Source organism: Capricornis sumatraensis, chromosome 8, assembly GCF_032405125.1.
Source record: "Capricornis sumatraensis isolate serow.1 chromosome 8, serow.2, whole genome shotgun sequence".
Lineage (NCBI taxonomy): Eukaryota > Metazoa > Chordata > Mammalia > Artiodactyla > Bovidae > Capricornis > Capricornis sumatraensis.
Window position 1 is genome coordinate 85,766,427 of NC_091076.1, and position 17,203 is coordinate 85,783,629.

General features: G+C 45.0%; 1 protein-coding gene across 5 annotated transcripts; it reads right to left on the bottom strand.

Annotated features, from left to right (window-relative positions):
* Positions 1-5,328: 5,328 nt before the first annotated feature.
* Positions 5,329-16,609, bottom strand: NME1 (NME/NM23 nucleoside diphosphate kinase 1). 5 transcript variants are annotated; one of them, XM_068977266.1, is made up of 5 exons: positions 16,347-16,609; positions 9,664-9,793; positions 7,257-7,358; positions 6,100-6,212; positions 5,329-5,613 (listed from the first exon to the last, which is right to left on the bottom strand). In XM_068977266.1, the coding sequence occupies exons 2-5, from the start codon at positions 9,787-9,789 to the stop codon at positions 5,496-5,498; spliced, it is 459 nt and encodes a 152-aa protein (XP_068833367.1). In that variant the 5' UTR covers positions 9,790-9,793; positions 16,347-16,609; the 3' UTR covers positions 5,329-5,495. The 5 variants fall into 5 exon arrangements, with proteins under 5 accessions (XP_068833367.1, XP_068833365.1, XP_068833364.1 ...); XM_068977264.1 differs by having other exon boundaries at positions 16,422-16,608; XM_068977263.1 differs by having other exon boundaries at positions 16,339-16,608.
* Between the last annotated feature and the right edge of the window lie 594 nt (positions 16,610-17,203).

The window sequence follows — 17,203 nt, forward strand, 5'->3', positions numbered from 1 at the left end:
CTCTCCTCCCCATCTAGCACAAGCTCTTATCCTACGTGTGAAATCGGTTCCCCTTCCCTCCCTTCAAGCAAGTTGAGCCCTGCTTCAAGCCCTCCGCCTCCCAACGCGCCTCAACCGCACTTCTCCCCGCAAGGAGCCTCCGTCAGCATCCTCTTCAAACACCATCTGACCCTCCGCCCTGCTTTGATTACTGCCTCTGCCTGGAGGATGGCTGCTGCTGCTGCTAAGTCACTTAAGTCGTGTCCGACTCTGTGCGACCCCACAGACGGCAGCCCACCAGGCTCCTCCGACCCTGGGATTCTCCAGGCAAGAACACTGGAGTGGGTTGCCATTTCCTTCTCCAATGCATGAAAGTGAAAAGTGAAAGTGAAGTCTCTCAGTCGTGTCCGACTCTTCACAGCCTCACGGACTGCAGCCCCCCAGGCTCCTCTGTCCATGGGATTTTCCAGGCAAGAGTACCGGAGTGGGTTGCCATTGCCTTCTCCGCTGGAGGATGGCATCCAAGGCTAATTTAACAAAATGCCCTATGCCCTGTTCCTTCCTGCCTGTCTCTCCACCAACCTTCCCAGCCCAGTTTAGCTGCCCTGATTCTGTTATGGAGTCCAAGCTCGCTTTGCTTGCCACACGACAGGCCAAGAGGAGGTGTTGAGGCAGGAAAAACAGCTTTATTCACAAAGCAGCTGACGGAGACTATGGCAGGCTAGCGCTTCAAAATAACTATCTTATGGACGCCAGGTTCTTTTACAGATCAGAGAGAAAGAAGCAATGAGGAACTAAAATTAAAAAAAAAAAAAAACAGACTAGAGAGGGAGAGGCGGTGAGGAAGTAAAGTGAAAGGGTCTCCAGTCTTGCAAAACATCTCCAAGGGAATGGTCAGCCTTTGGATGGGGTGTGTTAATCTCTATTCACAGGTGGGCAGGGACAAACTGTCTCGCCAAGAGCTGAACAAAGGCACTTTCCTGTCAAGCAGAGGGGCAGGGTCCTCCAGGGAGGCCATTAAGTATGATTATAATAATAAAGCAATGAAAATCAAGTCAAAAAACAATTTTGAACACGGAGTCAGAATTGGCTTCTTTCCTGCAGCATTACTTGGAGAAGGAAATGGCAACCCACTCCAGTACTCTTGCCTGGAAAATCCCATGGATGGAGGAGCTTGGTAGGCTACAGTCCATGGGGTCGTGAAGAGTCAGACAAGAGACTTAGCAGCAGTAGCAGCAGCTACAACAGCTACAACATTCCCACCCTGAGATGATGGTCTCTTCTGCCCCAGCACTATTATGTGGCCAGGTTATACAGTTCAGTCTGAGACACATCCTTGATAAGATTCTAGATTCTCTCACAGAAATCAGGCCTGTCGTACATTTGCAGACAATCTCTATCTCCTCTCTGTCTGGCAAACCACTAGCTTTGGTGGTGACCAGCTTCTCCACCCTCTCCACCTCTCCTGCAGTGCTTGCAGCCTGAGATGGGCAAACACACTCTCTGCCCAGGGTGGTGAGCTAACCATAGAAACTGTGTGTCACCACCCTAGGAGTCCTGGCACTGCACTGATAACCTGTGTTAGATGACTTGACAGTCCAGGCCTCTATTACACTTTGCTGGCTTTCCAAACTTCTAGTTGCAGAGCATTAAACCACAGTTCCCTGGCAGTCTTCATCCTGGAGCAGGAACACCCAGTGTTCCCTTGGGCCCCAATCTGCAGCACACTTTTATTTGAGTTTCCTTTCCAGAGTTATCAAATGTCAATTGTGCGAAAGAGTGGGAATTTCACGAATATTTCTCCGCAAAGCTGTTTGCTGCTTGGTCTGGTCACTAATATCACCTTGTGGTTATAGTCAGTAGCAGCCCTCTGCCTTTCAACTCTCCTTTTCTTCCTGGGAAGACTGGAAAAGGTATAAACAAAAAGAGAAGGGGGCAGAGCACAATCCTTAAAAGATAACACAGCCTTGAAAAAACCTGGATATAACAAAAACTAATTAGAACTGACTAGGCCCAAAATGGTGAAAGATTCCGCTTCACTAGACCTTGAGCCTCGGTATACTCTCATTGTAATGCGCTAGCATGCTAAATTGTTAGGGGAAGCACACTGATTGAAACCTTCCACCCTGGCCATGCACCATAGTAACTGTTTGCATAAGTTGTTTTACAACAGGAGGTCCTAGTAAGGAACATGGAACTAATAAGCCTCCACCAACCGGAAGAGTTCGGGAAAGGTCAAAAGGAGACACCACAGGTCCAAACACCTCCGCAAATCCTTCTCTCTAGCATCCATCTTGGCTGAACAAGGAGTGCACCACCAGGAAGGACTCTGAGTCTGAATGATTGGCTAAAGACAACCAAAAAACTAATCCCATCACCATAAAACCCGAGACTGCAAGCCACGTGGCAGAGCAGTTCTCCTGGGTTCCCTTACCCTGCTGCTCTCCACGTGGGTGCCCTTTCCCAATAAAATCTCTTGCTTTGTCAGGACGTGTGTCTTGTCGGACAATTCATTTCCGAGTGTTAGACAAGAGCCCAGTTTCGGGCTCTGGAAGGGGTCCCCCTTCCTACAACAAATGACACAAACACAGGCATCATGACAGTTCCAAGGCCAAGACTGAAAGGCCAAAAAGCGGGCAGTGGCCTGAATCATGGAAATCCCTACCCCTTCTCCAAAGTGATTAGAATATTCCTTCTACTCTTTAGCCTATGAACATACCCAGTCCATAAAAACTAACCACCCCACATCTCAGGGCTACTTTGCCTCCTGAGACAGACTACCTATGGAATTGTAACCAACCAGGCCCCCATGGGGCCTTCTGGGACAGTCCTTCCCCCAGTATCCTCTACTTTAGCTCCTCTCTGAAGTACTGAGATAATAGTACCTGATGCACATTTCCTGAGTAGTTTTACACATGTGAAAGCCCCTACTAAATGGAAGATATTTAACTATTTGATGACCAAGGACACATAGCCCCCAGGTCTCCTAGAGCTTAAGGAATATGTTAACTCCAGTGATACCACCCTGTTACCTCACAATCAACCAATTAGAGAATTGTGCACAAGCTGATCACACACCCTACAATCCCACTCCCTCACCTGACCTTTAAAAATGCTTTGCTGAAACCTGGGAAATGGGGCGGGGGGGTGGGGAGGGGTTCAGGGGCATGAGCCACCCATCTCCTTGCACGGCCCTGCAGTAAGTCTTTCTCTGCTCCAAACTCCAACATTTAGGTATTGTTTGGCCTAATTGCGCATCAGGCACATGAACACAAGTTCAGTAACAGAATGTGTATCTCTCAGTAAAACTGCTTTCACTTTACTATGGCTTGCTCTTAAATTCTTTCCTGCACGAAGCCAAGGACCTTCACTTGGTGGCCCATCCCGAGACCTAGGACAAGACCATCTTGTGCCCCGTTTTCCTGCAACATATTGAGGAAGAAAGTGGTCTTCTTGTAGCCACGCGTTCCAGGAAACAAACTCATCCAGAAGGACAATGCAGAGAGTGGAGTGCAGTTTATTACACCGGCGGGCCCGAGGCAGTCTCCTCTTAGCCAAGGACCCTGACCAGTTTTTGTGAAAACCTTACATACCCTAAGTGTGCGTGCCCAAATCCATCTCCCCAAATTTCCTGAAACTAGTCTGAACAAAGGAAAAAAAAAGATACAATCAAAGTTAACCCGTGATTCATATGCCTTCAGCCTAAGTAGTTAACAGGGGACAATTATCAATAGGCCTGTGGTCATACCCCAATAAGCATAATAGAATTTATGATTCTGTTTGGTTTTACAGATAATTAGGGTATTTTAGGTGAGGGAGACTCTAAGTAGGAGCCCTGGGGCTCTTCCATCCAGGGGGTCTGGTTTTCCAGTTGGTATGTCATTTCCATATACTGGGCATATAGCTTAAAGTCCAGAGTCTGGCCCAGGATGGAGTCCTGCTTTCAAGATGGAGCCTGTTCTGTTTCCTCCTTCATTCTCTAACTCCCCACTTTTCCTTTGATATTAAAAGAACCCACTTAGTTCTCAGGGAAGAGCCCTCTTGCCTGCCCATTGGTACCCTTCACAAGCATCCCATATTAATAAATCTTGCTGAATTCCTTCTGTGCTGAGATATAAAGAACCTGAGCTTCATTAAGTCCCGAGATGAGGTATGCAGTTTCCCAACCCTCCTGTCTTACTACACACATATTCATTCCCCCAAAGTCCTGGTACTCTCTCTTGCCCCCCACCCACCCCACCATTCTTTGCATGAAATAGAAATACATCTAGTCCTCAGTTGTTCCAAAAGAAGGTGGCCCCCAATGGAATAAATCCTTTCACAATGTATATTGTTTGTATACTTATATCAAATCATGTTGTACACTTTAAATATCTTACAATTTTGTCAACTATACCTCAGTAAAACTGATGGGTGGGCGGAGGGAGGGCGAAATCCAAGCAGGTATGGCACATAGAGGTGACGATAGTCGTAAAGCTCTAATCCTTGAGGTGGTCCAGGGATTCAGTCCTCTCCATCCAATCCAAGACAGATGTTACCACCCCTATATCCAGCTTCCAGGAAGTCGGGAAGTAGGATTACCTCTTCTTTTCAAAGTACAACCTTAAATTTACCACCTTCACTTTTTCTCATCTCTTTGGCCAGAACTTGGTCCTGTGGCTCTATCTACCTGCAAGCTAATAAAATCAAGCTAATTAACCATAGCTTCCCATAGTTACATTTCCTCCCTCCTTCCCTCTCTCGTGGTGAGAACACAGATCTACCCAATCTAGCAAATTTGAAGTATACAATACAGTACTGTTAATTGCAATCACGGTGATCAACATTAGATTTCCAGTTTGAACTTATAATTTCCATACAAATACATCTTGTCTCTGTTAAAGCAACCAAATCAATATCCTAACAAATCAAAACTCTTTACAAAATAACTCCTGCATCTTTTAAGGTCATCGCAGAAATCCAGGCCCACTATCCACAGAGCTTTACTATTTTGGAGTAGTTACAACTTCTCACACTCGCCCAAACACTGAATCCCTGAGAGCTTCTCAAGAGCAAGATATTAATATCTTTTATTTCCAGGGAATCCTTGATGTATATAGTACAGTTTGGGCAACTGAGCAGATCCCTGGCAGATAGCTGTTGACTGGCTCAGTGCCAAGAATGGACAGAATGCAGGGGAAAGAGGGACAGGCATAAAAATGTGTGTGTATGTGTGATCTCTCAGGCCAATATAAATAATTTATATGGTATTTACACTCTATTAGATTAGCCAAGTACCTAAAAAAATACAAAGCAATACAACAAAACAGAAGTAACTCAATGACTCTTTCCTTGAGATGAAACATTTTAATCTGATGATAGCATATAACACTGTACATGGAGCACCCACAGCTCCAAGAGTTTCCCTCCAAATGAAAAGCAAGTTCTCCGAAATAACCAGGTTTCACATGGCCTGGTCCTTGCCTGCAGGAGGGAGGGAAACTAGCATGGGATGAGCATTGTGGTCTGCTTCCAAGTCACTCGTAGATCCAGTTCTGAGCACAGCTCTTGTAATTCACCAGTTCCTCAGGGTGAAACCACAAGGCAATCTCCTTCTCTGCACTCTCCACGGAATCACTGCCATGGATGATGTTCCTGGATGGGGAAAGAGATGGCCAAAACCAGGATTAAACTGCCCAGAAGCTCCCCTCATTCCCATTGCCAGAAAGCCTACAGCCACCAGAGCAGGATAAAAAAACAAAGCTCCATGTACATTATTCCTTGTCAAAAGAAGAAACCTATAATTGCCATCAAAGTAAGGATAAAGAATTCCCTCCACACAGCCAGCCCTCTGATGTTCAGCCCATCTGAACACTAATGCAAGCAGTGGGAGCCTTCAGGAAGACTCTGGCCAGGTTCTACTCTCCCAGCAGAGGCACAACCATAGTGATGATGATGACCAAAGGCAGAGGGCCTGCAAGGCCAAACTAAGAAAAGCCAAAGTAAGAAAGAGGGAAACAATACACTCTGATTATAAATGGATCTGTATATGGCATCATGTCTACCCTCAGCTGCAGAAAACCAAATTCTTACTGTACCTAACTTGGATTTTAGAAAAGGGTAAAATGCAACAACCCCTACCTGCCAACTTGGATGCAAAAGTCCCCACGGATGGTCCCTGGCTTGGAGTCCGCAGGGTTGGTCTCCCCAAGCATCACTCGACCTGTCTTCACAACATTCAGTCCCTCCCAGACCTCCAAGGACAAAAGAAGATATAGTTACGGAAAAAAATCAATCTCAGCAGAAAATCTGAAAACTATTAATTCGAAAAGAAAATAAACGGCTCTCATAAAATGTCAAAAAATGGCATTCATTCATCGAACAAGTATTTATGGGGCATCTAGGTGTTCAGCACTGGGAATACTGGTCTTCCTGCACTCTTGCTTTTCTATCTGTTCTTGACACAGCAGCCAGAGTGGGCTTTTTAAAATACCAAGTGTAAAAAGCTCCTACAGCCTCCCAGCAGTCATGAAGTACAGGGCCAAGACAGCCCCACGTAATCTGGCCTCTGCCTCTGCCACTGAATAAATCTCACCCAACCTTCCCTTTCACCCACCAGGTTTCATCTATTCCAAATGTCCTTCTGTACTTCAAAACGTTCCCCACCCCAGGTTCTTTGCACATGCTATTTTCTTGGTTGAGGATGCTCTTCACTGTATATTTGTGCAGAGCCGGCTCCTTCTCATGCAGATCTCAGTTTGAAAATCATGTTTCTTGACCACTCAATCTAACGTGGTCACTTCCTATTATATCATCTTATTTCATTTCTGTGCATCACTAATCATTAGCGGCTATGTATGATTTTTGGTTTCTTTATTATCTGCCCATCCTCCCTTTTCAGGATATACAGGCAAGGAAAGCTATGAAAACAGTTACCTATTTTTGTCTCATTCATGATTATATCCCCAAGTGTCTAAAAAAGAGCCTGGCACAAAGATGACAACCAATACGTGCTCAAAGAAGAATTACTACAATAAATAAGACACAATCTCTCTACCCTCCAGGAGCTTACAATCAGGCATATCTCTCCTGATGTCTCCCAGATATGAGTCTTCAGCTCACCAAGCAAATGTATTTTGCCTTTGGTGAGTCAGAAAAATCATACCCTAATTGTCCAATGCCCCAGTCTCAGCATCCTCGCATCAGTGAAGACCTGGCATTAGGAGCAGGAATCACAATATTCACTCTTTGCTCCCAACTAGGCCATCTGTATCAACATCCCAAACATGTACACTCACCATGGCAACCACTGGCCCTGAGTGCATGTATTTCACCAGGCCAGCAAAGAATGGACGGTCCTTCAGGTCAATATAGTGCTCCTTGAGAAGGTCTTCAGAAGCCTAGCCCATAAGATAAAGAAATTTCATTCCCAAACTATTTAAGCACAATTTAGTTATTTCCCACTCACCCATCCTGCTATTTAAAACGTGAGCTCTCAGCTCACTTGTTCTATTATAATCTAATTCACTCAACTTACCAAAAGGAAGAAGTGACAGGGACTATAAGTGCTCCAGCTTTTACCAATTTTCCCCTATTGTCCTTGATTGATCAGCATAAAATTACAGAACACTAGAACTGAATCCAGCCATGGTATTTTAGACAGGAAAACTAACAATATGATGAATTTGCATTCCCAAACAATTCTCAACTAAAATGTTAGAGGGAGGTGGTCTCAGCATTGGATGAAAAGCAAACTGAACCAGAGCATTTCTCATCACATTTAAAAAATAGCAAAGGCCCAGTGCAATGACCATGCAATTTCCACAGGTATTGCAAACCACCCCAAAGCACATGCCATCTAACAATAAGTCATTTTACTAAAGAATAAATCTTTCACGTTGCAAGGCTGGTATCTGGGAACAAATCAGACTAGTCATAGAGAGCAAACCATGTGCTTAGCAATGCCAACTCGACTCACCTGTGTTTCCTCTTTGCTACCACTTACATGCTCCTTAAGGGTCTAATGAGATCCCTTAGTTTTCCCAGTTCTGTAGTACTGCTTCGTACAGAATGCTGCACACTTCAGTGATACACACAAACGTGAGGATTTGCTGCCACAAAGCACATCCTGAACATGCTATCGTTCAGCCCCATTGATCGTCTCTTGCCAAAGTAAAATTACACAGCCACATCATCACCCCGTCAGTATTCATCCTGACCCATCCCTCAATCCATATGGGAGACTTGCAGTGATTGTCTCCTGATGACCTTCCCTTACCAACATTCTTTTAATTCTACTAATTGGTGCTGGCTTTTTTTGTGTGTTGGTGGGGGAGGCGGGGACAGGTGGGAGGGAACTCAAGTTTTCCTTTACATCAGATTTAAATAACCCTATAGGCTCATGGCAGCTATCCCCCCTCCCATTCTTCACCAAGTCCAGGCCCTTGATAGGAAACAGTCTAAAGGACAAAATGTATGCACTTAAGGGTCAGAGAGCCCTGCGTGAAAATCCTAGCTATGTCACCAACTGGGTAACCACACGTTACTCAAACTCTCCAAGCCCCAGTTAGCTTCCTTATCATTAACAACCATGGGAATAGAAATAAATACTTCTCTGGGTTGTCATGAGAGCTAGTGAGAAAACACATGTGCCCAACACATGGTAAATATCTGATCAATAATACTTTGATTTCCCTTTATCTTCAAAACCTAATTCAATATACAAACTCTCTGGAAAGCACTGCTAATCCAGTCCCTGGTTCTAATCATTCTATCATGCTATCCCCTCAGCATTAACAGCAGTCTGCTCCCTTTTATATTAACACACTTTTTCTAAAACATCACATGGGAACTATAGCGCAAATCAAACAAAATTTAAAATGCACTAGATGGGGAATTTCCTGGCAGCCCAGTGGCTAGAATTCAATGTTTTTACTGCCAGGGCTGAGGTTTGGTCCCTGGTCAGGAAACTAAGATCCCACAAGCCATGCAGCGCAGCTAAAAAATAAAATGCACTGGGAAAGTCCAAAGTTGACTCTCTTTCTCTGATTCATTCACTAAAGTTGACCCTTAATAGGGAAAAAAAAGATGATCCCCTAATGTATTTGCTTTGAGAATTTAAGTTATTTCCCAGGTGTGTTTGAAGAAGGGTTCTTGGCCAATCAATCCTTTGGAGTTTTTGAAATATTGCTTTGCAGGTATCTTGCAAGGGCGTTTGCTCTCTGTTTCAGGTGGGCCTCCCCAAGGGCACAGCCACAACTTTCCCCTATATGCCCGGATAGCGCCTAATACATGCTAGACACTAGGCAGGTGGTAAACAATGATAAAAAGACTTCCTTGCTGAAAAACAATTTGCCTCAAATGGTGGGGGGGTGGGGGCAAAGGTGAGGGTCAGGGAGTCTCTAAAATGATCTGCTCAGGAAGCTCAAGATCAGCAGCTCAAACAGGTCCATGGCTTTGTGTCAGAAATCACTGTGTTACAGTAATATGTGGAACTCTGCACTGCCAAGAGAAAAGGGAGGCTACTTCTGAAAGTCCTGAATAACTCGCTGTATTCCAAGAGTCGGTGGAGAGGCCACAGTTTCAGGACATTTATTCACTCTAAATGGAGAAATCTAAAATGATCTGAAGGGAGAGAGAGGCTGACCTACGGTGTTCCCCTATTTCTATGAAGTAATAGAAACAGCAAGAATGAAGTCCACTTACCCGCATGAATTTCATGGCAACAAGACGGAATCCCTTTTGCTCAAAACGCTTGATTATTTCTCCCACGAGGCCTCGCTGGACTCCATCGGGCTTGATGGCAATGAAGGTGCGCTCGCTGCTGGCCATGGTCCTGGAGATAGGCAGGTGGAGGGATGAAGCAACACTGAATATCCTGCCTACCTCATTATCCTTCTCAAGCAGATTATCCCACAAAGCTGCTTTAAATCTGTGACATCAATTCCAGGACTCTCTAGTAAAAACCTAATTCCACTTCAGTCCCCCCATCTATGAATTAATATCCCGGAGTGGAGAAGGGTCGAAAAGCCGGGGGGTTATAATTCATTTGATTGAATAAGCTTCTGTTAAGTCATATCAAGTGGATGTGACTGCCAGTTCACCCTCAATCTGGACCCAGGCAATCAGAGGCTCCTCACTCCCTCCCCTGTCCTTGGAATATACACTCTGTACACTGTTCCCATAGCAGGAGCCATTCAAGGATGCTGCTTTGAGAGAGGTAAGGTGTTTTTGAGACCATCTGCACAGAACATGTGACTGAACCCAGTTAAGGCCTCTATATAATTTAAGATTCTGGTGGGTGGGTACAATGCAATCAGCCAAGATAAGCCTCATGTGTATGTTCCCTGTCTTATTAAAACTGCCACCTTCCAACCTAGAGTGGTCTGCCTCTTTGGTCTCTCCTTGCCCTCTACGTACAGGGCCAATTTGTGAACTGACAATTGGGGAGCCAGCCAAGACACTGAAGAAATGGGCCTTGAGAAAGAAGCATCCCTAGAGGAACTCCAAGCTGAATATCTACCTCTATGTGGGGAAGGTGGCCTGTATGTCTGATGCTTGCGGACCACTACAGCAGAACAGGGATGCCCCGAAAACCCTGGCTACTTTAACATGTTTGTTAGAGAAACTACACAGGCAACAATGAAGAGAAATGAATGGCCGCCACAGCGGGCAAGCCACTGGCCACAGACGCAGCAGAGGCTGAAGCTTGAGTTAGCTGGAAGAAGAGCTGAAGTTAGAGAACATGCAGGTATCCACTGCTCTGCCAGCTCTGGGGCTGGGAGACAAGGTAAAAGAGCAGGCTGATAAGTTGGAGACCTAGCTTCTATGTAGCAAAGCTAGGAGCGCACAAGCTGCTGCAGATTAACGTCCAAGTGCTGTGACAAAGCCTGATTAGCGCACTAAGAGACAGAATCCTCGGGAAAGTGAGAAGCACAAAGGGGAGGATGTTGTAGTGATTGACAGCGAAACAGGTGAAGCGCTCGACGTTGTCCAACCCCTAATACAAAGAAAAATTTTAATCAGTAATTACCCTAGACTTATGGAAATAGAGAAATACACCCCAAAACTTCTAAGAGAAAACTTGCATTCTTTCTCTGTCTCTTGAAATTGTAAATCTTACCATGTGTTTGAAATGTAAATATCACAGGAGATAATTAAAACATTGCCCACAGATTGAAGAAAAAGGGTGGGGAGGGGTGTGAAAACACAGTCTGCTATAGGACCGCCCTCCCACAAAATCTAGTCTTCAGCGTCCATCAAAGACAAGTACAAAAGAAAACCTTGTTGGCCACGCTGCGAGGTTTGAGTGATCTTAGTTCTCCAACCAGAGACTGAACTCGTGCCCCCTGCAATGGAAGCATGGAGTCCTAACCACTGTACCGCCAGGAAATTCCCAAATTTTTAAAGTCTTCTCTACAAATATTAGTAAAAGGCTTTAGCCATGTGAGTGGATACCGGATTCATGGCTCAAGTTTTGGAGAGACAGCTATGGATTCTTTTATATCACCTATATATATAGGTGATATATATATATTTCTATCTCCAGAGAGCATTGTCAAAATCAATTTGTAAAAAAGCTCTATTTAGTTGGCCTAAAGAAAAAAAGCTTTGATATCAATAGTGTACTTATGAAAGCTGAAACAACTTTCATGTGCTCAAAGGACAAAGTTTTGTTGGACTACTGGTCTGTTCCTTACAGGATTGTGAGAGGCCTTTCTTTACCTTTTGAGTAACTTGCCTAGAAAAAGATTCTGTGTTTTATCAAAATTTCTTGTGCTTCATGTTATCTTTCTCAGGTCTCTGATTCACAAACTTTTTTTTGTATTTGCCTTTGATGGAAGCTGAGGACTAGATTTTGTGCGAGGGGGGTCCTCTAGCAGACTGTTTCCACACCCCTCCCCACCCTCTTTCTTCAATCTGCGGGCAATGTTTTACATTTCAAACATGTGGTGAGATTTACAGTTTCATGAGAGAAAGAATGAAAGTTTCCTCTTAGAAGTTTTGGGCTGTATTTCTCTATGAGTCTTCTCTATTAAAAGGACTAAGTTTGGGTTGTTTTGTTTTTTTTATCAATTATGTAACTTTCTGTATTTGCCTTTGGAGTCTTTGTAACTTAAGTTAAATAGAAAACTATTAATTCACAGGGACCTAAGATCCTATTTAATCGTGTTTTAAAACCTTTTTTTGATAAGCTCTCCAAAAATTTATTCCTAAATAAAGTTTTGCTGACCTAGAACTAACTCTGGGATTTTCCAGAGAACCTCTAGAACAATTCAAAAGATATATTCTCTTTCCTTATAAAAGAGAGATATTAAACTATTAGCCTATTTATATTAAATTATATGGGAAGCATTATCAAATAAGAAGTGATCTTAAACTTTCTTTGGGGTATATTTGTACGAAATTTCTAAAAATCTGCTATGTCTTGGTATAATGTTATCAACTATAATTTGTAAATGTGTATCCAAAAAAAATCACATTTTCTTATCAATTGAATTATAATGAACTCTCATAAGATCTGTGCTACTGCTAAGTCACTTCAGTCTTGTCTGACTCTGTGCGACCCCATAGACGGCAGCCCACCAGGCTCCCCCGTCCCTGGGATTCTCCAGGCAAGAACACTGGAGTGGGTTGCCATTTCCTTCTCCAATGCATGAAAGTGAAAAGTGAAAGTGAAGTCGCTCAGTCGTGTCCAGCTTCGCGACCCCATGGACTGCAGCCTACCAGGCTCCTCCGTCCATGGGATTTTCCAGGCAAGAGTACTGGAGTGGGTTGCCGTTGCCTTCTCCGATAAGATCTTTAGCTATAGCCATTTAAAAGTTTTTTTTGTCATTTACAGTCATTGTTTTACTCTGATGATTTGCAAAACTGTTCCTGCAAAAGTGTTTCATCTTGGACTTCCCCGGTGGTTCAATGGTGAGGAAGCCGCCTGCCAGTGTAGGGCACACAGGTTCGATCCCTGGTCCGGATTCCATATGCCACAGGCAACTGAGCCTGCGCACCACAACTACTGATCCCACGAGTCACAAGTACTGAGCCCAGGTACCGCAACTACAAAGCCTGCATACCCTAGAGCCTATGCTCCAAAGAGAGGTCACTGCCACGCAAAGCTCAAGCACCACAACTAGAATAGCCTCCACTCACTGCAACTAGAGAAAGCCTGCACGCAGAAGTGAAGACCTGGTACAGCGACAAGGAAATTTTTTTTTTTAATGTGCTTCAACTTCAAGCAGATTTATGGAATACTTTTTACAAGCATAAGTCACTGATAACTAAGATCAATTTGCCTTCATGTGAGAGAGGCAGAAATGGACGTTTCAAGGACTTCCCCATGGCTACCTGCACAACCCCACATGCCAAAGGGTGATAGCCCAAGGCTTGTCCCTATTTCCTTTCCCCACGTCGATAAAACACGTCCATTACATCAATGATATGAGAATGTTAACAAGTGATGACTTGCCCCTGCTGTGGGACACTCTGCAGGCTTTGTTGGAACATCCATGAGGGAGAAGGTGGGCAGGGCATTCACAGAAAATTCAAGGCCCAGACACCTTGGTAAAGTTTTTGGCAGTTCTTTGGTCAGATAAATTGTCCCAGAAGTTGTCACTGTTAAGGTACAAGCTTATCCAACCCCTAAGAACATGAAACAGGTACAAGGCTTTGTAGGAATTGGGGGGTTTTGGAGGACTTTTATTCCCCACCTGGCACAGTGCCTCCATCCCTTATATCACCTGGTAAAGACAAGGCATACGTGGGATTGGGGATTACAGCAGCAGTCTTATTAGAGCAGCAGATTATTTTGCCTTTGAGATGGCAAAAAATACTAGTGAAGCAAATTAAAGCTCTGGGCACTTCCCAAGCTGGGCTACCATTTGAGTTAGATGTACCTATAATTCCGGAAGGTCTGAGTTGACCACTGTGGCAGAGAAGGAGAGTACCCCTAGGATTTTGGTTCCAGCTCTGGAAGAGAGCAGAAACCCAATACACCCCACAAAGCAACAGCTTCTAGCACTGTACACAGTGCTCCTCTGGGCAGAGCTTCTCACAAAGGAACAGCACATCATGGAAAGAACTTCCCTTCCTTTGAAGGGGTTGTTAAGAATAAGTTCCATCTACCCACCTCTGAGTGAACTCCGGGAGTTGGACAGGGAGGCCTCTGATGGACAGGGAGGCCTGGCATGCTGTGATTCATGGGGTCGCAAAGAGTCGGACACAACTGAGCGACTGAACCAAACTGAACCCACCTCCGCCATGGCTCAAACCCTCACAATGACTAAATGACCTGTCCATTTGTAGCAGATGAGCACCCTACCACCAGTCCACTGTCTCTAGAAACGTAGGCGCTCTTAGGCCCTATCCCTGGAGGAGGAAATGGCAACCCACTTCAGTATTCTTGCCTGGAGAATCCCATGGACAGAGCCACCATCTTGGTTTCCTCCATTGGCCTGGAGGACATTAAAACATACAGACAGACACTTACTCAGTTCATCCAGCAAGTCTTAAATGACATGTGCAAAGCCCATCTTAACCGAATACTAAAATAATCTTTAATGAGAAAAGCTGTCCTCTAAAACAGAATAGCCTTGGACATTATTACTGCCTCTTAAGGGGACTTAGTAAATCAATGGTTCAAATTATGGGGCTCTTGATGGAGAAAACTGTTATTTATTTTGAGAATCATCTAAATCTGTCTTTTCTCTTGCATGTGCCTTTATATTGTTGCTGTGGCATCTGCCTCCACTGCAGTCAGATAGCTGCCAAACAAGCCACCTCCATGTGGCAGAACTACTTGCTGACTTCTCAGGGCACACTTCTGACCCTGCAGAAGGAGAGGGGGTGAGACTGTAAGGGCTGGTCACAAGGGATGGAGTATTGGAGGAGGTTTTGACCATCAGTTGACACTCCAGCTGATCCCAGCAATTCCAAGCTCCTCACCCCCACCGCTGTCCTTGGGATTTACACTCTGCCTACTGTCCTCACATTAGGGGCTGATCCAAGGACAGCAGCCTTGAGAGAGTAAGGGGTTGTTGAGGCCATCTGAACTGAACCACGTGACTGTACCTAGTTAAGGCCTCTATATATAATTTTAAAATTCTGGTGGACAAGAGCAGAGATCTACTCATCTTGCAACCACCCAAGACAGGCCTCAAACTCTGTTGCTCATTACACCTGCCACATACCAATCTGAGTGGCTGGCCTTTCTTTTGCCTTCCTTTCCTTCTGTGTACAGGAGCCAGTTTTCAAACTAACACATTATTGTGTACCCAATACTGTGGCAGAACTAAAGCAGGAGATTTTTAAAAAGACACTATCTTTCTTAACTATCCAGATGAGGGAAACCACAGTGATAATGTAAAAGGCAGTCTGAAATGTGGTTTGACCTACTGCCACAGTCATGGTTTTAGACCTAGAAGGGGTATTAGAGATTCTTTCATTACAATCTCCTTTTACAAATGAAACAGATTCAGAGCACCAGAATGAGGACCAAAATCCAGATCACCCAACCCTATGCAACTTATGCTATGTCATGAGACATAAAGCATATTCTGACCAATAAATGGTGGATTGTGGGAACACTGAAACCATGACATGGGACATCACGCTGGAAGGAAGCCTAGAGAGAACCGATTCTAGACTTTTCCTTTTACAGAGAAGACTGGGCTCAGAAACTGATCCTTCTCCACAAGATGAGAAAGGAGTCCTTTTATCTTGAAAGACAATCCCTCTGGCAATTTCTGGCTCTCTCTTCCTGTACTTTAGTTACCTCTTATTACAGCACTGTAACAATATATTTGAATTTTCTGTTTATCTGTCTTTCCACTGGCCTGCTGCATCTATACAGGGATGGTTTACTTCTGTGTCTGTCCTACTACATAGCCACAGGGCCTAGCACTCGATAAGAGCAGAGAAAATCTCTTAAATGATAATCACCCTGCACCTCCAAGAAAAAAAGACAAAGCCCCAAAACTGGTGGAGAACTCCTAGTGGAAGCTTAAGGTAAGCACCGATTCCCCAGGAGAAAATGGGATTAAAGCGCCAGAAACAGTCCCTAAGGACATACGCCGACACACACACAGCTGTCATTCATTCTGTGTGTACGTGTAGGTGCATGCTCAATCGTGTCCCACTCTTTGCGACCCTGTGGATTTTAATCCGCCAGGCTCCCCTGTCCATGGGATTTTCCAGACAAGAGTACCAGAGTGAGTCATTTATTGCTGCCCAGAAACAAGACACAACCGCTACAGTCGCGGAAAGGCAGCCACCGGCAAAGATAAGTCCACGTGGCGTCGGACGTGAGCTGACAGGTTTGGACCAGTAGTCGGGTGCTTCCCTCCGATCCGATCCCCCGGCCAGCTCTCTAAGCAGAACAAGTCCCACCTCTTCACCTCCTCCTTCCCAGACTCCACTCGTTTCCCTTTCCTCTCAGGAGCCCGAACTCTTCTTACCAACCCTCCTGCTACCTGGCCTTCAACACCGTCTGCGGCCGCCAGCACCGGAAACGCGCCCAGGTCCTCCAGGTTCCTGGCACCCACCCGCGCGGAACGCTTCTGCCTAGATCGGCTGCAGGAGGGCCCGTTTTGCTGCACACCGCTCGCCTACGCTTCCTCCTGGCAGTCCGGCGTCGTTCTAGGGAGCAGCTGCTAGTCTTGTGTTTCCCTGCACTTCCGGCAAGCCACCTTCCGCCATTTTAAAAGTTTTATTTTTTTCGTTAAGATTCTTTGATTCACTTTCTTTTTTCTCGACCAAATTGGCTCCCGAGAGGTGGCGCTCACGCGAAGTCTGAAGAGCTTCTGACCTAGAAGTAGACCGTAGCCCTGTTTTTACATTTACGCGTTCTTTCCAGCCTGCCAAGCACATTTACTTATCCAAGTAGCATCTGTGTACCAGGCGCTGTTTCAGGGTCTGGGGTATGGCAGTAAGTTTTCTTGAAGCTGGCGATGGGATTGAGAATGGGGATAAACAATAAACAAATGAGCAAATTCGTATGCAATATATTATGTAAATGCTGTTTTTAAAAGCAGGATTGAGGGGAAGGTTGAGAAGTGAATCCACCTGCCAGTGCAGGGGACAATGGTTTGATTCCTGGTTCCGGAAGATTTCCCCATGCCAGGAGCAACTAAGACTGGGTGAGCCACAACTGTTGAGCCCGCCCACTGCAACTACTGAAGTCCATCCACACAGCTAGAGGCCACTGTTCCACAATAAGAGAAGCTACCACAATGAGAAGCCCGGGCCCCACAAC